This window comes from Phanerochaete carnosa (genome assembly GCF_000300595.1).
Source record: "Phanerochaete carnosa HHB-10118-sp unplaced genomic scaffold PHACAscaffold_2, whole genome shotgun sequence".
NCBI lineage: Eukaryota > Fungi > Basidiomycota > Agaricomycetes > Polyporales > Phanerochaetaceae > Phanerochaete > Phanerochaete carnosa.
In genome coordinates this window covers 3904329-3925345 of record NW_006767629.1, presented here as the reverse complement: position 1 = coordinate 3925345, position 21017 = coordinate 3904329, and the positions used below count along the sequence as shown (strand labels likewise).

At 53.8% G+C, this 21017-nt stretch overlaps 7 protein-coding genes across 7 annotated transcripts; 3 read left to right on the top strand and 4 right to left on the bottom strand.

Annotated features, from left to right (window-relative positions):
* The first annotated feature begins 298 nt into the window (after positions 1 to 298).
* Positions 299 to 1268, top strand: PHACADRAFT_250819 (uncharacterized protein). Its single transcript, XM_007392472.1, has one exon. The coding sequence runs from the start codon at positions 394 to 396 to the stop codon at positions 670 to 672; it is 279 nt and encodes a 92-aa protein (XP_007392534.1). The 5' UTR covers positions 299 to 393; the 3' UTR covers positions 673 to 1268.
* Positions 1269 to 3592: 2324 nt separating this feature from the next.
* PHACADRAFT_250816 (uncharacterized protein) lies at positions 3593 to 5530 on the bottom strand. The gene is made up of 9 exons (XM_007392471.1): positions 5476 to 5530; positions 5342 to 5422; positions 5253 to 5290; positions 4974 to 5181; positions 4833 to 4912; positions 4692 to 4782; positions 4153 to 4639; positions 3724 to 4097; positions 3593 to 3670 (listed from the first exon to the last, which is right to left on the bottom strand). Exons 1-7 carry the CDS (start codon positions 5476 to 5478, stop codon positions 4628 to 4630), a joined length of 513 nt encoding a protein of 170 aa, XP_007392533.1. The 5' UTR covers positions 5479 to 5530; the 3' UTR covers positions 3593 to 3670; positions 3724 to 4097; positions 4153 to 4627.
* A 753-nt stretch (positions 5531 to 6283) lies between these two features.
* On the bottom strand, positions 6284 to 7018 carry PHACADRAFT_170567 (uncharacterized protein). The gene has a single exon (XM_007392470.1). It carries the CDS (start codon positions 6947 to 6949, stop codon positions 6404 to 6406), a length of 546 nt encoding a protein of 181 aa, XP_007392532.1. The 5' UTR covers positions 6950 to 7018; the 3' UTR covers positions 6284 to 6403.
* Positions 7019 to 8322: 1304 nt separating this feature from the next.
* PHACADRAFT_115365 (uncharacterized protein) lies at positions 8323 to 10968 on the bottom strand. The gene is made up of 9 exons (XM_007392469.1): positions 10825 to 10968; positions 10671 to 10772; positions 10586 to 10619; positions 10507 to 10526; positions 10426 to 10454; positions 10354 to 10365; positions 10279 to 10300; positions 10058 to 10226; positions 8323 to 9994 (listed from the first exon to the last, which is right to left on the bottom strand). Exons 1-9 carry the CDS (start codon positions 10885 to 10887, stop codon positions 9618 to 9620), a joined length of 828 nt encoding a protein of 275 aa, XP_007392531.1. The 5' UTR covers positions 10888 to 10968; the 3' UTR covers positions 8323 to 9617.
* Positions 10969 to 11097: 129 nt separating this feature from the next.
* PHACADRAFT_250812 (uncharacterized protein) lies at positions 11098 to 14934 on the top strand. Its single transcript, XM_007392468.1, has 11 exons — positions 11098 to 11625; positions 11681 to 11800; positions 11851 to 12029; positions 12079 to 12175; positions 12225 to 12302; positions 12358 to 13199; positions 13247 to 13382; positions 13435 to 13608; positions 13669 to 13838; positions 13893 to 14053; positions 14107 to 14934. The coding sequence occupies exons 1-11, from the start codon at positions 11124 to 11126 to the stop codon at positions 14864 to 14866; spliced, it is 3219 nt and encodes a 1072-aa protein (XP_007392530.1). The 5' UTR covers positions 11098 to 11123; the 3' UTR covers positions 14867 to 14934.
* Positions 14914 to 17199, bottom strand: PHACADRAFT_250811 (uncharacterized protein). The gene is made up of 6 exons (XM_007392467.1): positions 16284 to 17199; positions 16099 to 16232; positions 15896 to 16044; positions 15590 to 15841; positions 15487 to 15531; positions 14914 to 15431 (listed from the first exon to the last, which is right to left on the bottom strand). The coding sequence occupies exons 1-6, from the start codon at positions 17099 to 17101 to the stop codon at positions 15015 to 15017; spliced, it is 1815 nt and encodes a 604-aa protein (XP_007392529.1). The 5' UTR covers positions 17102 to 17199; the 3' UTR covers positions 14914 to 15014.
* Positions 17200 to 17443: 244 nt separating this feature from the next.
* Positions 17444 to 19357, top strand: PHACADRAFT_250808 (uncharacterized protein). The gene has a single exon (XM_007392466.1). It carries the CDS (start codon positions 17825 to 17827, stop codon positions 18878 to 18880), a length of 1056 nt encoding a protein of 351 aa, XP_007392528.1. The 5' UTR covers positions 17444 to 17824; the 3' UTR covers positions 18881 to 19357.
* The last annotated feature ends 1660 nt before the right edge of the window (positions 19358 to 21017 follow it).

Genomic DNA, 21017 nt, shown 5'->3' with positions numbered 1-21017 from the left:
GGCGCAGGACGCGGTACCTTGATACTCACTGGGTCCCAGCCCATGAGATTGCAGACTTGCTTGGCGTACTCTTCGTCCATCCACGGTTCTAGGTCGCCCCACCAGAGGGTCGAGCGGGGGGGAGCGGTAGAGTTGGGTGACGGGAGTGATCCGGCTTGCACGTTCGGCACCAAAGGCGGGCTGCTGGCTTGGTGGAACTGACGGGCGAGAAAGGCGTCGCGGAGGGTGTCTCTGTCGCTCTGGCTGAAGGCCACGGGAGCGGAGGTGGGGGCAAAGGGAGGGTGACGGGGTGGGGACGCGCGGTGGTGGTGGTGGTGGTGATGGTGGTTGAGAACCAACTTGTGCGACGCGGACGGTGCTGGATGTACTTGCTGCCCGGCGACAGATTGGGACATGGACGGCATCTGCTGCCGGCTCTGGCTCGTCGACATGCTGCCCTGCGCTGCCCCGACCGCAAGTCCGGGGCCGGTCGCCGAGCCGTTCAGCGACGACGGCGGGCCCCAGCCGTCCCCCGCGCCGACTCCGAGCCCAATCCCTCCGCCGGCTCCCAACCCGCCCCCTCCGAACGCCTGCTGCCTGGGGAGACCGTTCCCCGCGCCCGGCCGGCCGCCTTCCGCACCCAAAATCGAAGACAGAGAGGTCAAGGGCATTGACGCCGACGGCGTGTGGTAGAAGCTTTGTGGGTCCCGAGAGTGCGCTTCTCTTGACAGGACTTCCCGAGACGGGTCTCTCACCTGCTGGTGCTGCTGAGCCTGATGGTCCCTCCCCTGCGCCGACCCATGCCAAAACTCCCGCGACACGTCTCGCACTACATACGGGTGCTGCCCGTGTCCTCCCTGCGCGTACGGATGCGGATTCATCTGAAAGTCTCGAGTGTCGAAGGGGATGTAATCGAACTCCGGGGTGTGGGTGTCAGGCTGTGACATTTTCTCAAGTCGCCGGAAGAGCCTGCCAGGTGGCTGGCCGTGGAGATCGAAGCGAAATCGATAACGTCTTCAGGAGTCGGCGACGCGGCTGCGAACGGCGACCAATCGCGACAGACTGCGAAAATTCTTTCTTCTTGTACGACGTCTCGTGCAGACGTCAACTGGGGTGTGTGCGTGTGTCGAAGAGCGGACGATAAAAAAATAAACAGCAGCGAAAAGCGATGCGGAAACGCAAAGGACGAATCAGCGACAAACGGTGCGGTGGAGAGCGATCACAGAAGACGAGTTCGATAGCGAAAACGAGTAGCACGGTCGTAGAATATACGAACGTAGAGTAGAGGGCCCTCGGTTCAACGGGGGGATCGTCTCGTCAAGGCGGACAGGGCAGCCACGGCGGCGCACAGTGCGAGCTCGACAAGACAAGTCACACACCCCGGACCTTTGCGTGGGCGGAGTTTCTGCTAAATAGCCGGCGGAGTGTTCTCACGCACTCCGACCACCTCTGAAGAGGCATTCAGACAGAGAATGCGGCCATGTCGTCTGCGGCTCGGGGTGCTCTTATAAAAATCGTCTAGCCGAGCTCGTTTCTGTCTGCGTTCCTGCCGCCGCCTGCTACGTGTCAAGGCCTGCGTTGACCCGCCGGCTCGGCGCAGATCGCGTGCCATTGTTCTCTCGCGCAGAAGACGCATTGTTCCTTGAATTAGGTGTGTCTTTACGTACATTCGGCGATTTCCTCGCCCTCGTCACTGGCATCTCACAAGGCACGAGGATGATCTGCATACTGCCGTGCTCCGTGGGTCCACGAACATACATAGGGGACAAACAATCACCATCCTGAGCTGTCCTTTCGCGTCCTGCCCCGACGATGTCGCTTCATCGCTGGGACAGCGACGACCTCAGACTTGCACTCCGCTTGCTGCTAGCTCCATCACCCTTCCTTCCTAAACCTTCCTAAGCCCGTTTGACGCCAGGGGACAATAGCCTATTAGCCACTATAAATTCCCACATCCCATTCTCGTCATGACGCCCTCTAACTTGATCTTCCTGATAACAGCCTCTGCGTTGGGATGCTTCCGCACGTCGAACCAGCCTGCTGGTGGGCATCTTCTGCATCGAACGGGGTTAATTAAACGTCTCGACATCCTTGCTGTGTCGGCGCGCTCGGACTCAGTGCGTAGCGCCAACAAGAACGAAGCTAACAAAAAACAAGAACATCGGACCATCCCTACTGCGACCTTGGCAACATCCGGCTTGGGCATATCAGCCTCAGCCTGCCCGTATCGCTCGATGAGTGGTGCGATGCGCAGCGAGACAGAGGTATGATATCTGATATGCCAAGATACCGCCGACCATCACGCCTCCGGTAAATACGCGCGAAATGTTTTGTTTTCCGCTAAGGATCGTCCGCTGCAAGGAATACTGTCTGCCCGAAGCTGTCTTGTTGCGTTGGAAAGGTGCAGGTCCCGACGGAGGAACTTATCATCATCTGACCTGTCCGCAGCGGACCACGCTTGTCTATTTCGCGCCCGGATTGCATCACAGCAGCTCTCAGAATCCGCTGTCGCAGACTCGCAGGCTACCACGAGATGATATCAGGCGACACTACATTGCAAGGACTCGGAGATACCGCTGTTTCCCTCAATGCATGTCTCTTGCAGTGCTCTTCCTGGAGGGCACCGCCACAGAGTCTTCTGGCTTGAGAAGCAGCGATCTCGCATTTTCTCTCACAGATCCTGAGTGAGCCTGCTCATGCTCGCTGTGGTCGCGTTATCCTGCATTGGTCGTCCCCGTACTGTCGATGTCGATCGCATGCCTCTCACATTGGTCACCTTTTCTAATAGAGTTCCGTGAGGCTACAGACGTCGCAGTAGTAGCATTTCTATATCATGCGGCTCACACTACTTCGTCTACCTTGTACCCCGTACTATGCCGCTCGACGCTTATGTAGATACGTTGACTTTCTCACGCATGTGCTACATTTTGCTGTATTTTTCCGCATCTCTATGTCGAGTGGTGGGATCCGGTGGGAGCCTGAAGCCAATTAATTGGCTAAATGCGTACTGTATAATTAGCGCGTAGTATTATCTTCGACTTTCCTAGCTTGAACACGATGTATCGTAAATCCATGCCAGAGCTCTCAGCCTTGCCCATGCACTTCCAACGAGTTTTGTCGCCGCCATGTCACCTCTGAGATCTGAGGTTCCATGTGAAATCCCGCCCACAGGGCATCCGGCGAGCGGAATGCGTTCGGGAGTAGGCGCTGGGATTCCGGCCTTATAGCGAACCATGCGCAACGACGTGCGCACGAACTTGGCAGGACGACGCCATGCCACCGCTCTACCAGGCTATCAACGCTGAATTCGCGCGCAGAGAAGCAGGGAAAGGCGGACGGACGGTATATCGCGGCCTACTCGACAAAGAATGGACTATCCTCTCGTGAGCTCGCCCTTCTCGTTCCTGCGCGATGGGGTTGCTAAACCATGAAACCTGCAGTGTGCCCAACGGGGGTATGTACACAACGCTAACCAGCATGTCATGAATCTGAGGGTTTTTCAATAGGCTATGTTCTTGCGCAGGTCATAGAGGCCGCAATCAAACACCAAGATTCTACTCCACACCCAGACCCCATACACGTAGTTGCCCATTTTATGCGAGCATCGGTAACTGGTCCATATGAAGTATATATTCAAGATATCAAGACAGGTCGCGATCTGAAGCATCTCTCCGCGACGTTGACACAGAACGTAAGCTCTCGTGTTATGGCTGTATGTCGAAACATTACCCATGTAGTGCTTAGAATGAAGAGAAGATCCTCGTCCAGCTGATATTCGGGAGGCTGCTGCCTACTGCAGACCCGGACTATCGCAAGCCAATGACTCTCGAGCCACCCTCACCATACGCCGTGTACACGCCGATGCAGACACACCCCTCGCAGTGCCGACCGGCCAAAGCGTGGCAACTCCCGCGGTACAACTTCCGTCACCACATTAGCGGTGCTGAGGACCCGGTGTACGCTCAAAAGCGGGAGACGCCACAACGAGGTCTGCAGTGGGGTGACTACCTCACGCTGCGCGACGAACGGGAAAGCATGCGCCCATCCATGCTCGCGTTCTTCGCCGATTGCTTCACGTCATATCCCATGGCCTTGCCTACGCTCACGAACCGTGATATGTACGTACATCATGGTTGCCGCGCTAGTGGTCCCTGGGGCTGACCTTTCCAATAGCTGGCTGCCGACGATAGTCATGACACTCGAATTCAAGTTTCCCTTACCAAAGCCGACGGATCCACACATGTCACAGCGCACCGTAGCAGTGTTTACCCAAAGCAAATTCATAAACGAACCCAACGCTCGGCATGACATGACCATCGAACTCTGGACGGCTCCTTCCGATGTCGGGGACGATGCCGTGCCTGCGGACGATAGGTGGAAGGAGCACCAGCGGTGTCTTGCTGTGTCGACGCAAATGACGCTTGTAACGCATGCGTCTGTTAATCGCAAGCAAGGGGCGAGGGGGAAACTATGAGACCGTATCGACGCCAGGATTCATCGCGGTGTACCCGCGTATGCCCCTTGTTGGGCAAGTCGGAGAATAAGCCCGAATTTGTTTAGATTTTAAAGTACAGTACATGGCTACGGCGGTTGTTTGGCCTTCTTGACCTGGATGTGCTCCAATGACTCTCTAGCGTCGTTTTGGCCCTTATGAATTGAACTATAAGGGTTATCAGTGCAACGGGGAAGGTGGGTGAAGGGATTCGACGCACAGCAAGCAAGTACGACTCCGCAACGACACGCGCTCGCGCGTTCAAGCTCAACTTCATCTCACTAATCTCCTTGTCGACTTCCTCCATGAATCTGCCTCGCCATTAACAAATAAGACGACGTAAGGGGGACATGATACTGACTGTATGATAAAGTCTACTATCTTGTGCTTGAGCATGGTGTCGGTGTGGTTGTTTGTGATCAGGAACGAGATATCGTATCCCTTCGAGTAGTGGCGTATAGTAAGCATTTGTACAAAGGTGCAAAGGTTCAGTCAAGCGCACCTTCATAGGCTTCCTCCTCAAGACAATGAAGCTCTCCGCACGCTGCATCATAAACCGCGTGAATCCGTGACACAGGATCCTCTCAATCTCGTCTGCCTGCTTGATCTTGATACTCAGCCGGATGGAGTTGACGGATGCCTCGATGAGAACCCGCTCGTTCTCGTTCCGCGATATCGTGAGGGGTTGGAGGAGCACTTCCTTTGAACCGCTGCACAGGCGCACGCGTACGAGCGGATGTTAGTAATATCTGCCTGGTTACAATGCCACGGACACGCTCACCCAACTTCGACCTCTGGCTTGTTGTGGCGTTCTACAATCTACCACTCTGTTGGCATACGATCCTCAGCGGCACCGCTATGTCCACACACCTGAGACGAGAAGTCCTGCAGCGTCAATGCTGCGGTAAGCGTTGAGCGCACGGCGGCGAGGTACGGACGGAGGACATTGGACTACGTTTTCAAGGGTCAACATTAGAGTATCGACTTCAAGTATTTTTGCAGACCATGGCGAGGTGTTTTGTGAGCTCACGAACGAGATGACGGTGGGCGGACCTTGGCGGCACACTAATGAGTAGCGATGCGTGGGAAACACCAGATTAGGATCAGAGGGTAGGACCCCATGAACCTCTTACCGTTGTCCACCGACAGCTTAACTTATAACGCACTACGGGGCGATAAATGGTGCTACGCATTGTAGCTAGGCCGACACCACTAAGCCTGACGTGGAAATTTTTAAGCACAAAGCTCCCTTCTTTCCGCGCGCTGCATCATGCTTTTTGCAGCTGCGAGTCGCGCGTGCCCCATCGGAGGAAAGCACAATGATTGAGCGGAACATCAGGAAAGAGGACTTGGATCCATAGAGCTCCAAAATGCTCCTGTAGTACTCTGTAGCATTGTAGACCTAAGTCATTTCCCTGATGAAGACCAGCGACGATGGCGGATTCGAGCAGCCATACCAGAGCGTGTCGAGGCTTACCGACTGGTAATGGCATGTCGCTAAGGAATTGCAGATGGATGCATATCCAAGGAAAAAATTACGCTCGCTTTGCGGGCGGTAGTGCGCATGGAACCGCAAAATCTTCATACTATACACGTCCTGGAACCACCCCCCCCCCCTGGCCGCCTGACTGATAGTTTTGGCTACAACGAGATATCTTGAAACAAAATATACATTCCTGAACTTTGCGCGACACACACGCAATGATTTTTGCAGATCGCAAGATCTGGAGTTTGTCAGGAGTCGATCGGAGTCTTTCAAAATTGTGGTTGTCGTACCCTCGTCACAGTTGATTATAGATTTATATCTATATTCACCTCTTGCAGCTACGTAGAGTGTAAAATGATCCGAGACATGGTGCAGCACTATTAGAGAGGGAGAGAGCTCAATGCGACGCCCCGGAAGCCTTTCCATTATTGCCACTCTAACAACTATTATACCTCAACTTCCCCTTCCTGAACCAAATCGCGTAATTCATTGATTGACACCGCGACCGCCATCGATTCATTTATAGACCATTTCATTTGCTCTCTCTTCTCCTTCTCTTCAGGAGATCCCGGATGAATCTCAGGAAAATTCCAGGTATGGTTATACGTTAGATAGAGGTCAGTTTCACCGTCTCCATCCGAACAATGTTCGAGATGACGGTCCCGGCATCGACCATTGGGATTCTGCCTGTGGGACCCAAACATCAGTCTGAGACCAATCGTGAAGGTCTGGAGGATACGTACATAGACTTCGCCCCCGAAGGTCACGACCTCCGTGGTCTTGCCCGGCGGGCCAGTGCCAGGCCCAAACTGCACAACACAAGTGAGGCCTGTGCCATGTTCCTCGACCACTCTGCATTTCTCTATGATTGGAACGAAGCGAAAGGGGCTGTGAGCCTTGATTTTCAGGCCTTCCCAAACTTGCGCGCGTGTGAGTTTGGATGGCACGTTTGCTGGGTTGATTGGAGCGGTGGACGCAAGATAGATCTTCATGGCGGTTGTGAGTGAGTATAGCTCCTAGAGGGCTGAAATGCTGACTTCTATACTGTTTTCATGTTCGCTCATGTCATACATATTGTTTGTGGGCGTCGGAGATTGCTCAGAGCTTTTCTATCATACCCGGGGGACATGCGACGCTGAGCATATGCATACACATCGGCGCATCAATGCCTTACAAATAAGATTTACTGGACAGTTCTTCTGTTGCGACGGCAGTTGAGTGGACTGAATGAGGCCATGAGACATCATCGCCGCCGCATTGGCTTGAGACCGGGAGAGCGTGTTCTGAATCTGCTATCTCCTAAAACCAATCGTGCCCATGAGTTATCAACACGCGCTTTGTCGTAGTTTTGAGGTGTGGTCCGAAACTCACTGCAGCAGTAGTTCTCGGTACGCTTGGCAAGAGCGACGAGACGTCGTGAGAGATAACTTGGGCGATAGTCGCTATTCCGGTTCATGGCGCGCACCCCTCTCCTCAGCGAGTATTCGAGCACTAGCGCAGGATTTGCACGATGTAGACTGACGAATAGGCGGTGCAGAATCTGCGCGTTAAGTACAAGGATTGGGGATTGCCAATCTAATATTAATGTTGAACCGTCCAAAGCCACCTCTGCAACGAACTTCCTGTGGCAGGTTCCCGCGACGAGCCTTAACGTGTCATGTAAGGCCATCAAGCTCAGGCGGCGGAATAGAATGCCTTACTCTTGATAGCTTTCCCTAAGCTTTCGCAGAGGACGATAGCCGCGGATAGCGGCGTGCGCTTGATGCATAACCGTGAAACTAACTCGCTACACTAACGGGCAGTGTCATGGGACTTACGCGACACTCCATCAGTGACAATCTATGTATGGTAAACGAATTTGTAAGAATAGAAGGAGACGCAAGGATTAGAGATCAAAGAGACGGGGATAGCTACGAAAACGTGGTGGACACGCGCGTTTATTCGGTTCTTTATTTGGACCTTGAGCGTCACTGGCTGAAGTTTGTCTAGCGCTTCTAACCATTGCACTTTCCGGACTTCTTTTGCACTTCGTAAAAATGGTCGTCGCCATTACCATCTGGTTTGTCTAGGCAGTCTCACAGCAATCAGAAAATAAATGCCGATGTTCTTGTCTACAGGAGTCTCGAGCTCAAGCCTGGCCAACAGGAGTCTGTCGTTCCTCCCGCCGACCTCAGAATTACGAACGTTGCGCTCGGTGACGAGCTCGCGGACGAGAACGCTCGTACTTCTGTCAAACTGACTTACCGCGAGCCGCGCAGCGGTGAACAAGACGAGGAGGAGGATGAGGCGGACGAAGATGGCGTTGAGCCTGTGACTACTGTCCTTTGCTCTCTTACCCCCGGCAAGGCATGCTTTCCTATCACTTCTAACTACTTCGTTTCTAGACACTAATTTCTTCCCAGATTGAGCAAACCACTGTTGACCTGATTTTGGAGGGGGAAGAAGGTGTTATTCTCGAGAACACCGGCAAGAAGTGCGTAAATCTCATTGTATGGTCTATTGCTTTGCCTGACTTCGCTCTTTAAGCACTGTCTACCTGACAGGAAACTACATTGGTAGGCGCTACAGTTCTCAGTAATTCTCTGTTGTCTAACAAATTTTCGCAGACCAATCTCCTCGAGATCCGTATGGTGGTGAGGATGAGGATAATTTCGACTCTGATGAGGAGGCATACCGTTTAGAGGACGTTAGCTCGGACGTCGAGATCGATGCTGATGAGCTTGATGACGAGGATCTTGAGGGTGACTCACAGTAAGCTATTCTCTGCCATCCTATGACTTCCCAGGACTAACCTTTAGCAGCCGCTTCGAGGAAATCGCCGACGAGCCCCAGATGTCCCAGAAAACCGAGTCCAAGAAGCGTCCCCGCGATGAAGACTCAACAGAGACTGAAGAGCCTAAGCTATCCAAGGCACAGCAGAAGAAGTTGAGCAAGAAGCTCAAGGCTGAGGACGGCAAGGCTGTCGCCGCGGGCGCGGAGAAGGAGACCGAGAAGTCCAAGGCCGATGAGAAGAAGAAGAAGAAGGAGCAGCCAAAGAAGGAGGAGAAGAAAAAAAGTGGCGCTGATGAAGTCAAGACCCTCGATGGCGGCCTTAAAATCCAGGACCACAAGGTCGGTACCGGCCCTGCTGCCAAGGCCGGCAACCTGGTCAAGGTACGCTACGTTGGCAAGCTCCAGAACGGCAAGGTTTTCGATTCAAATACCAAGGGCGAGCCGTTCAAGTTCAAGCTCGGCAAGGGTGAGGTCATTAAGGGCTGGGACATGGGTATCGCGGGCATGCAAGTCGGTGGTGAGCGTCTACTCACTATCCCCTCTACTCTTGCGTACGGCAAGCGTGCCCAGGGCGGTATTCCTGCTAACTCTACCCTCATCTTCGGTATGTTGTGTTGTGACTTCTTGCCGAGGGCGACGACTGACGATGTCTTGCAGAGGTCAAGCTCCTCGGAATCAACTAAAAGCTCTCGAGTTAGAGGGCAATGCTCTGAACCATCTTACACCCATCTGCAACGCACAATCTGCTATATACCATGCTTTCGTAGCTTGTTGTTTTATAGATGCTATTATCGATGTTGTTGACATGCTTGCACTCCAACACGCATTTGCATACAATTACGCGACGGTGTTGCGAATGGCTCCGCGGTTCCAAAGATTATGAAAGGCTCACTTTCGTGTGCGAGTTGACCGTCGCAGAGGCTGGGCGTCAGGGAGCTGTTCAACTTCGGCCTTCCTCTTCTTGCCGGCAGATGTTGCAGCCGTAGATTTCTTTACATCCTCTTCTTCTACTTGGTCACCACTGCCTTCTCCAGCCACGGTGTCTGCTTCTGCAGGGCCTTCCCGCTCATCGTGCACCTTAGCCTTGGCTGCGCGACCCGGCCGCACCCTCTTCGTTTCCTTGGTTCCATTTGTGCCCGCCCCCTTCCCCCTCTTAACTGTTTCGTCTTCCCAGCCTCCCGAGTCGGCGAGCTCCTCTATGACGGACCAGGTCGTCTGTTCGACGTACTGAACGCTCAGTCTGCCACGGTTGATCAAAGCCATCTCTGTAGCAGTCATTCGGTCAAAACTGGTGCGAACAGCTCACGTCAGGAGAAAAGAGTGCGTACCTTTAATAGCCTTCATTCCATCTTCTCCGATAAACTCGACGTCAGGAGGTGGCCCAGAGGGCGGTGACGCCGCGATACGCTTTAGCAGCGAGAGTGGCACGAAATGCTTTGCACGAGCATTGAACGTCAAATCGACCATATACCACTTAGGGTTTTCCTTATCGCTTTTCTAGAGGTGACGTATAGCGATGAACTTGCACGAGGGACCGGCATGCACGTACCTGGTCATAGTATGGATGCGAGCTGCGCAGAACAAGGTTAGTCAGGAGGGGGTGGTGATATGAGAAGCAGCTTACGGGTCCCATGCCGTATCTCAAAGTTCCTAGCCTTATGAGTGTGTGGCCAAATGGAACATAAATGTGATATGCGTACAATCTGGGTAGGCTTGTTTCGAAACCTGAAGATCACGATGAGTGGAAGTAAGATGCAACTATTGGCACCATGCTTACCTCGGCAAATGCTGCTATGCCTTAGACAATGGGCTTTCAGATCTACCAAGGATTGATAAAGTTACACAAGACGATGTACCTGGATTCTTGCAGTTTGAGTGGTAGAACAGCACCTGCTCGGTGGTCAGCTTGGTTTGGCAGTGAGTGGGAGAATCTGAACTCACTCTATCGCCAATCTGCATTTCTTTCATGAGGTTGCGTGCTTCAGCATTTCTTACACCCTCCCATGGCGTGGTATTCATAGCCTCAAAGTCGTCTACGCTAAACTGTGTCCGTGTGTCAGGAGTTGAGACTTGCGCCTGAGACCTAACTTGGTACCTTAACATCCTTCCCCTTTACGATACGGGAGTCTGGCTCCGCTTTCATGAGCCAATGCTTCATGGCTGCCCGCAGTGTCTTCGCCGCCGTCGCGGACGTTGTATGCTGCGTGTGGATAATGAGCGTTGCGGTGTGGAGGTCGGAGCCCAAAAAAGGCAAAGAGAGGCGGCGAAGGGGAAACGCGACTCAAACATCGACTCCCACGTCCACCGTTCACGTCTTTCCCCGAGAAATCAACACAAACCCGTCGCGCTGCCCAAATAACCGATAGCAACCATACCTGCGGGCACGACACCGTCATGAGCAGTGGCCCTGCTGCTAACAATACTCAGACGGTTGTCCTCGCCGAGTCCAGCACGAGCACGCACCAGCAGCCTCCACCGCAGCCAGACTCGCCAAGCAAGCAGGACGCCCGAGAATACGAGGGACCCTCGAGGATCGATGGACGGTCGAGTGACGCGGATAAAATGCTGCAGTCTGCGGGGATACTGCTGGATGCGGACGGGCCCGAGGGGGACGGAGTAGAAGCCGGAGCCATTGACGCGTCCGAGCAGACTCAAGTGGACGGCTCGAGCTCGGGGGACGACAGCCAACAGTGGGCCGAGGACGAGGGCCACGATCTCAAGCGTGTCAAGGTGTACGAGCTTATCGGAGCACGGTGGGTTGACCAGGGTACCGCGTTTTGTTTTGGCGACTTTCACGAAAACGAGGCGTTTCTCATCGCACGCTCCGAGGCGGACTTCAATCAAGTCATTCTCACAACCACGATACGCTCTAGCGACGTCTACCAGCGACAGCAAGGTGGGTAGCTGTAACGCGTCGGGCCTTCCTGGTAGTGATTTTGGTCGTCTGACAGACACGCTGATTGTGTGGACCGAACCGGACGGCGTGGACTATGCTCTCAGCTTCCAGGACCCAGAAGGTTGTGCAGAGGTGTGGAACTTTATTCAGGATGTACAGAGGCATCTCACATCTGGTCTGTGTCCTCTTCTCTGGCACACCCGAGGTCGACACTAACGGGACCAGGTCTGTCGTCATCGCCCCTCATTGGTCCCGAGCCGTCTCTCGTCGCCAATGCCCTTATGCGTGGTGGTGGCCTTCCAAAGCCCGCACTGGGGACTATTACTGAGATCGACAAGGCGATGAAGACTATCACGCGTATGCCTGCCCTCAAGGAGCGTGTATGCGAGATTATTCAGAACGAGGTAAGCCGGAAATGAAACCGCGAAGCTGCTAATCTGACTGTCCCGGAAGAACTACGTCAGGGCTCTAGTTGAAGTCTTCAGCCAGGCCGAAGATCTCGAGAGCATTGAGAACCTTCACACCCTATGTAGCTGTATGCAATCAATACGTGCGTGCTCTTGTTGTTCTATCAGTGCTATACTCTGACGTCTCCCTAGTCATGTTGAACGATCATACCCTGTACGAACACATCCTAGAAGACGAACTATTCTCCGGAGTTGTCGGCATGCTCGAATGTCCGTGGCGCAAATTAATCTTTGTCAGTAAGATTTCTCTGATCACCTGCCACAGACGATCCAGAGTTCCCCACTCACAAGGCCAACTATCGCGAGTTCCTGCATCAGACGTCCCGCTTCCACCAACCTATACCTATACGGGACGAGGGCGTCCAGAGGAAGATCCATCATACTTATCGACTACAGTTCCTCAAAGATGTGGTACTCGCGCGCGCCATCGACGACTCAACCTTCAACGTCCTAAACTCGTGTATTCTCTTCAACCAGATCGATATCATTAATCACGTGCAAAACGACCAGACGTTCCTACGAGAGGTCGTTGGGATCTTCCTGGACGAGGAGATGCTGAAGAACTTGGTTTCGAAGGGCAAAGAACCGGAACGACCGAAGCCAGAAGGAGAGAAGATGGACGTGGACCAGCCCAGCGATGTGTCCCATCAGAACGGATCGCCGAAACGACGAATGTCCGAGGCCGAGCTCAAACGGCGGAAGGAGGTGTTATTGCTGATTCAACAACTGTGCGCCATGGGCAAGAACGTACAGCTACCTGCTCGTATGGCGCTATTCAGGACGCTCTGCGATCGCGGAATACTGTTCTCTGTGCAATGGGGCCTCGGCCAACCGGACAGCGACCCAGAAGGGCTCCAGATGATCTCAGCTGCCGGCGAGATCCTCACTACGCTTCTGGATCACGATCTCAACGGTGTTCGCAACCACGTCTTGAAGCAGCTCGGTCCCATAGATGACAAAAATCCGGCACGAAAGATCGAGTATGACACTGTCCTCTCCGTGATGTGTCGTGTTCTGGTCAGAAGTCGAGACCTGGCTGTCCAGAGCCAAATATCAGAGTCGATCAGAGCAATGATGGAGGTACCACAAGATAATGGGATGGAACATGTGTGTGTCACTCGCAGTCATACGATCCTGACTAACCGAGGAATTAGCCGATGGGTGCCAAAGTCTTCCAACGACCGAAGGACGATCCAGGAACGGAGCGCTTTATGGACTACTTCTATAAGCACTGCGTCGACGTGCTATTTCACCCCTTGCTTAATTTTCCGGACTTCAAGAATGTTACCGGTACGCTGCTTCATCAATCTCGGATCGGAATTATCCTGACAACTAATCTTAGACGCAAATCTGACACTCTCTCGTGAACGGACTAACCTATATTTGCATTTATGCGATTTGCTTTCTAGCTTTGCTCTCCAACACTCGTTCCGCAGTCACTTCTTCATGCTATCATCCTCCATCGCAACGCATGTGGCGTCTATCCTGAGAGCGAAAGATAAACACTTGAGACTGGGTGCGCACCTTACCTCTCGCGTGGCATGGGCCGCGTACTGATTCGTCTGCTTTTATCTAGCCGCTTTCCGGTTCTTTCGCGTGCTGCTTCGGCTCAACAACCGAAACCTCTTCAGTCACTTGATCAAGGTCGATGCGCTGGGTCCGATACTCGATCTCACACTACGTGAGTCACGCCGGGATAACCTCCTTAGTTCCACTTGCCAAGAGTTCTTTGAGCATATCCGCAAGGTACGCAGTCTACCGTGCTGTGCGTGTCGCCTGTCGTGCTCACCCTACTTCCAGGAGAACATGAAAGAGCTCATCAGTCACTGCATGACGAAACACGAAGGCAAAATCCGGGAGCTGTCCGCGACTGCTCTCGGAGGTCCACGTTTCTCGGCGTTCATCAGACGCTGGGAGATGAACATCGAGCCGCCTCCGAAAGAGGAAGAGAAGGCTGACAAGTGAGTGATCTCCATGCAATCCGGAGGTCGATCGCCCTACTAACGTTTGTCAGACCCATTCCCGGCGGACCACGACGGTGGGGCCAGGGCCGTCTGGTCGAGGCAGAAGAGGAAGATTGGTTCAATGCAGATGACGATGACGACGAGGCATTCACAGCTACACTGTTCCCTGGAAGTGGCAAGCAGCAGAGTTTGCTGAAGAGGAAGCGTGCACGAGGGTCTGGGATACGGCCGGTGCGGCTGCATCAGGCTCCGCAGCTTGTGCGATCGGCGGCGCTAGGCAGCCTGGTAGGAGACTACGGCGACGGCGACGATGGAAGTGCAGCTGCGCCGGCGGAAGACACATCGGCGACTCAGGGCACTATTCTGCGCCCGGCATCGCAGGGAGAACAGGGCGTGCCTGCCAGCCCCCGAATACAGCACCGGCAGATTGCCATCGGGAAGCCCACGCCAGATGTGGCTGAGGATCCTGAAGATAGCTTGCTGGAGTCGCTCGTTGCAGGGACCGATCTGCCTTCGCCGTCGAAGGAGCTGCTGGGTGAGCTCGGCGTGGGCCTCAAGCGACGGCGCGAAGATGAGGATGACGGCCTGCTCGAGCGGCTAGCGAACAAGTCGAAGAAACCCACTGCTGGAGCAAGCCCGGGCACGCCGGACAAGGACAAGGACAAGCCCCCGGGCGCGGTCACGATCAAGCTTGCTAGTGCAAAGACGCCTGAGGAGGGTCCGAAGAAGATCAAGCTAAAGTTGAGCTCGCCGTCCTCACAGACGCCGAGTCCTTCAAGTCCTGGTGCGAAGGATGGAGACACAGGATAATTACTCACGCTCGTTTTGCTGACCCTGTTGTACACTCATTGTTTGTCTTACACCTCGTTGCATCAATTAATTTACTGGGAAAATAGGTTTCCAGATGTGTCCTTGAGAGACTCGATGATAAAGTCCTTACGTTAAGATTATATAGCCCTTAGCTGAAGCAGTATCTCGCCAGACAGGTCTCGCACACCCCGGTTCTCCTCTCGCCTGCCCTGGCCCGCGCCCTATCTACGATAGCACACGCAAGACAAACAGGGAACTCGGGATCTTTCTCCACTTCGTTGATCGGTATGCCCTGCGTCGCGATGTCGAACACCTGGTTCATGATGGCCTGAATCTGCGGCGGTGTGAAGGTGTCCGTGAAGGTGGAGAGGTTTGTGAGCGGCGTCTGACCAAGCGGGGGGCCACCATTAGCGAAGTAGGCCACGAGCGGCGCCTCGGGTGCGGTGTTGCAGCCGAAAAACGTGGTGCGCTTTGTAAGGTTGTGCGCGGCGAAGACGTCCGGGCTCGACGGGACGGGAGGGAAGGAATACACGCCCGGGAAGAGTGCAGCGCGTTGTTGTGTCGACTGTTGTGTTGGTCGGCGCACTGAGAAATACGGACGTGGGCGACGAAGTACGTACGATGAGTGAGCTGCCATTCGTAAAGTTATCCTCTGTGTCAGCGGCCTAATGTCATGGAACGTAAGCCGAGTCGCTAGAATGAGAACAAGGAGAAACGCATTACGGCGTCGATGGCGATGACGATGTCCACTCTTCGCGCTTTTACTAGCATGGGCTGGATAGGTATAGTCTCGCCGTCCTCCCCTCCGTCAACGAAAGTAATCACGGACTGGTTACTGTCAAGGAACGTGTTGGGTGCAATGCCCATGAACGGATTAGGAATAGCAGCGGAGTCCAGCCGGATGCCAGATTGTGGAAATGTCTCGTTTATGGCTGCGATTAGTGGACCAATAGAGGAAGCAGCCAATGCAGCAGCCTAAAATGTCGAGTTAGCTGCTGATGCACGAGCGAATAGAACCTTGTCACGTACAGAGGTGTTGAACTCGTTCCATAGGTTGGAGGACGAAGCTGTAACAAGCGAGACCTGATCGAAGTTCGTAACACACGTTCCGTTCTGCGAACCCAGTAGTGATGTGGGCACGAATGAAGCCAGCATGGGATCGAACGACCCGATTTCGACTACGCTTCCGGATCAGCAAGCGAGATCCGTGTCGGTGCGACCACCGTACTTACAGACGTTGAACTCATAGATGGGATTCGTCAGCGGTACGTCATTCCCAGGAATGACTTTTGAATTGTTCTCGAACTTTGATAACGTGTTGGTGACGATAATCGGAAAGGGCATGCCGTGGTTCTGAAATGTAGACCTGGAAAATCATTAGCAACATTGCATACTTGATTGACGGGATTATGCCCACAAATTGGCGATACCAGACCACGTCAAGCCAGCTCCATGTGTCACGTTCGTTGCAAAGAAATTGTCCAAAGTCGTGCCGTTGGTGAAGTGCCTCGCTAGCGCACGCGACCACACGTCCGTAAACGTGACCGGAAAGCCTGCTGCGCGCTTTCCAGCCACCTCCGCGATCAAGACCTCGACGAAATCGTCCTGTATGGTCGTATTTGAGGAGACAGACTCAAGGCCGATTTCGCTAAGCCAGCCACCAAAGGTATTTCCACCCGGGTTGGAATCGGGGCCGAAGATCAGAGACGGGATTGTCGGGAAGTTGGCCTGCACGAGAGATGTCACAAGGAAGGAGCCGCCGGACAGGCCCGCGAGGTAGGAGGCGGCTTGCAGCAGTCCTCCCGTTCCTAAGGCGCCTGATGTTGTATTGCGGGCATCGAGTGTATCCAGAATGGCCGCGCCGAATATCGCAGCGCGCATGCCTCCACCGCTCGTTGCGATCCCCAAAGTCGGGAGCTGTCCATGCCCTCCGAGGATGGTCTTCAAATAGCGGGGAAGCGAGATGTGTTGTACACCGGCGCTATGTTCCACGGAAGAAAGGTATGACTCCCAAGCGTCTGGAAGAACTTTGTGCTGCCGCCCAGTAACGTAGGTCAATTCTTGGTGGCTCAGAGTTGCGGGCCTGCCTCCTGCGGACCTGACTAGAGTTAAGTTGGCAGGACACGGGGAGCTCAGCGGGGTATAAGCGAGGGCAGCCGGCGACAGGGCAGCTTGCTGGGCCACAGCATAGCCAAGCGCGCCGGAGATAATGGCAAGGAGAGCGGCCGGCACCATCACAAGCGAAGAGGCGACGGGGGCGGGGATGGTACGAAGAAGCGACGCTGCGCTGGAGGATATAAATACTGGTTAACTTGCGACAGACTGGCTGTCGCCCCAGCCTCCGATCAGGGGTATCATGTGGATGCTGCCATTTTGCCTAAGCATGAACGTGAGCCGGGAAATAACTCACGAAATATCACTGGTGCTACTCACGCCTGTCATATCCTGACGGTCCCACATAGCCGAGCATGAAAGCAGGGCCACTCAATTGCCACCTGACGCACAGCTGTACAAAAGCAGCTCTCTTCCCTATTGTCATCAGTCAGTTCTTCCCAGAGTATATTACGCGTGGGCAGGGTAAGTTGACAGTACTCACCAGCGCAAGGTAGAACAAATCCGGTCACTGGCATATCGTGATCATCTCGCGCTGTATGCTACTGACAGCATAGGCGTGCTTGCAAGATTTGGCAGCCCAAAAGCATTATGCAGCGACGAATGCTCCCAGCGGATGAAAGACTCGCACAAGAACCTCGAGGAGCATATGGGCGCTAATAAATTTACGTTTCCGGCGGCGGCAATCTCTTGTAGGCGCCGCGGCACTCAGGGGCGCATGGTGACCTGAACGCCGAGCACATATTGAACGCATAGCAGGGACGTCGTTGGACGATTATTCGGTGAGTGTAGCTAACAAGCCAGCAGATGACACGTCTCATCTTTCTTTGCATAAGCGTACACCATATGTGCGACCTCATCAAACAGCCGCTTGTGGATCGTCTGCCAACGGAGATTCTTGCCCATGTGCTTGTGCTCTATGCAAACGACGCGTTCGAGAGACGGACGAAAGAGCGCCATTTCACGCAATGGCAATCGGACATCGTGTACGCTCTCCGTAAAGGGAAAAGCCCTTACGTGTTCCTCGACGTCACTCGGAGATGGCGTGCAGTTACTCTCAGCTGCCCAGGGTTTTGGAGCAACATCGTAGTCGGACCGAGACGCAAGGTCAAGCTTCTGCTTGAACGGTCCGGGAATTGCGCCTTGTATGTTTTCTGTCTAGCGTCGGATACCGAAGGGCATGACACCTCGGACACGAGGCATGCCGTTTTGAAGCTTACGCTCGAACATCTCCACCGTATTCGCTCTCTTCAGCTCATTGTGCGTGCTCGGGATGCTGGTCTGGAACCTTGTGCACTCTACGATACCGCAACTGCGCCTCTGCTTGGATCCCTGTCAATTTTTTTCGTGGAAGATACAAGCCAAATGCATGAGAACATCCGAAAGAACCCGATCCGGAGCATAGGCGCAAAATGGATCGCCCCTCGCCTGCTACGGCTCAGGACGCATGGTGGAAGCGATCGCTCCACAACCCTCAACAATTTTGTACCGCTCCAGCTCAAAGATACACTCACTCACCTTGTATGGCTCCCCGCTCACTCATTCCCACCAAGGACCCCCTTCTCATGCGCAGAAGATGTGCTATTGGTCTTGAAATCGCTACAGCATCTCGAGACTCTTCACATTGGTTTCGCGAAAGAGCTTGCCGACGATCTTTCCGCATCGCAGGTCACTTGTGCAAAACTCCCGTACCCTCGTCGATTGTTGCTGGAGGGTAACGTCGACATTTGCCTTGGGGTCCTCGAGCGCTTAGAGTTTCCAGAACTGTTACAACAGTTTGGAGTTCTTGTCAGGCGAACAAGCCGACGGAATGATGGTATGGTGCAACTTACTGATTTCCTAATAGACTTTGCTCAATCGCAAGACTGGTTGAGCCCCAACGTCCCCGTGCGGCAGTTCTAAACGCTGTGCATCCGGCCGGACACGCGAAGGGGCTCGGGTGTCCAAATAGTGGCCTGGGAAGACGTCCGCCCGCCGACGCGCTTTCCGGTGCCTGGCTTCATGCATGGCTACTACCTCGGCAAACCCGAATGCGAGCCTTTGGACCTCTGCCTATCGCTTCCACATGCGCTTCCTCGCCCTTACTTCGGGCGCTTCTTCAGGGGCGCGCGGTTAGACGCGGTGCAATCGTTGCAGCTCGGGATTTTACTGCGCCACCGCGAGGGATATATGTCCTTGCCTACTCAGTGGGCGGACGTTGCAGCTCGCCTGAAGGTTGTCAAGACACTTGCGTTCACCAGGCACGCGGATTCGCGGACGCTGTCTCGCCATCTTTTCTCCGCGCTTGATGAAGCAGAATGCAAATCTCATTTCCCGCTATCAAGACAGCTATGTATCTCCGGCTTGGGCACAGAAGAACGAAAAGTGGAACGAGTCCTGGACCTGTGAGTCTGGCGTTATACAGGCTTCATCTCTTACACGCTAACTTTCTGGTAGTCGTGCCGCATGGAACCTATGACAGCGTCGTGGACATCGTCTCGTTCATCCTCAGGGACGGCGTTAGTCTCGAGGAAGTGATGTTCGATGAGCCGTCGGTATCGCTCAACAAAGACGACCTTGTGATGTTCCGAGGCTTGGGCCCTAAGACACTCTGCAACGCAGTCGAGGGCATGCCGCGAATTTGTCAAGGTGAGTAGGGGTGCATTGTTGTCCCTAAGTTTTTTGTCGGTTCTGACCGGGTAATATGGGTAAAGCGTATGTGGCACCCGAAGATGTTAACGACGAGTGAGAAATCGTGGAAGATGAGCGCTGGTGGCAGTTTGAATACTAGCCATGTAACGTACAGGAGGACTCAGCAGTCGCATCTTATGTTCACTGCACCTTTTCAGCACCTTCATGAATAAGTATGGCAATAAGGCCGTTTTCCACGGGACTGTACCACCGCTACCGCATCGAACACTTAGGGCCTGACTTCAACGCGACGATCGTTCTGAATTTTGGCCAGGGAGGCGCTTATATACCGCGGGCGCGCGTCTGGGAGGTGGACTACGAAGCGACAAGCTCAGGCTTAAATGCTTGAGCTTGCGCGGGGAAGGGCCTCCCCAGTGAACGTTGAATACGCAGCGCCCTCATTCAAACATCGATTTGCCTTCTCCAAGCACCTTCACAATATGCCTCCGAGCTCAACGGAGCTCAACATGACCTAATGAAACGCGACCTACACTTTTAATGTATAAGACAAGCTTCACTGCAGATGCTGACCACTCAGCTGGTTTCAGCCTTTTATAGGGTGGCGATCTCGGTACATTCGATACATATATGCCAGCCGGCCATGTAAACACAAGAATAGAGAGCGAGGTTTACAGAAAATCAGAAGAAAAATTCCTGGTATCGAGACAGATGTGAGTCAAGCCTGGTATTGAGGTTGAATCGGGCTGAGCAACCGAGACTTAGAGTTAGAGGCAACCTTGATGCTTGGTTCGGCATGCAAATTAAGCCTTGAGATACGGTCGAGTCCGAGTCGAGCTTCAACTAACTTCGCAAACAGAGCTTTGTGCACCCCCAGCGAGGGACTTATTGATTTGCTTCCATGACGCACTCGCCAGTGGTCACATCCTGCCATGGGTGTCTTCCGCAGGATACTCGTGTACGCGGCGAAGAAACAGGCTAGCGCAGAGGACGCTCCGGCCCACCACGGATGTTTCGCGTCTTGATGCCGAGACGCCGAGCGCCACAAAGATGATGGGAGTTGCGGACTACTAGCAGTCTGACGACAGATTGGCCCGGGAACACTACGTGTTCCGCTCCTCTGTAACTGAAACTCTAGCTTCTATCTTCTGGATAATATTATCCTGTTCCCTCTCTATCTCTTCTTTTCAGAATACAGAATTGCGGTAGCCCAATAACCATATCTGGCTTTCGAGTCATGTGTGGTCTCACAGTGTGGTACGCTACTGACAAATACTAACCCTCGTCTGATCACCACTGAGATCGGACGAAATGCGACAGTATTCTTAGCCCAAGTATGGCCGAATTCTGCGGCTTTGCTTAGCCAGGCAACAAGTCTCTTCACCGGAGCCTCCTTCACATGGGGCAAACA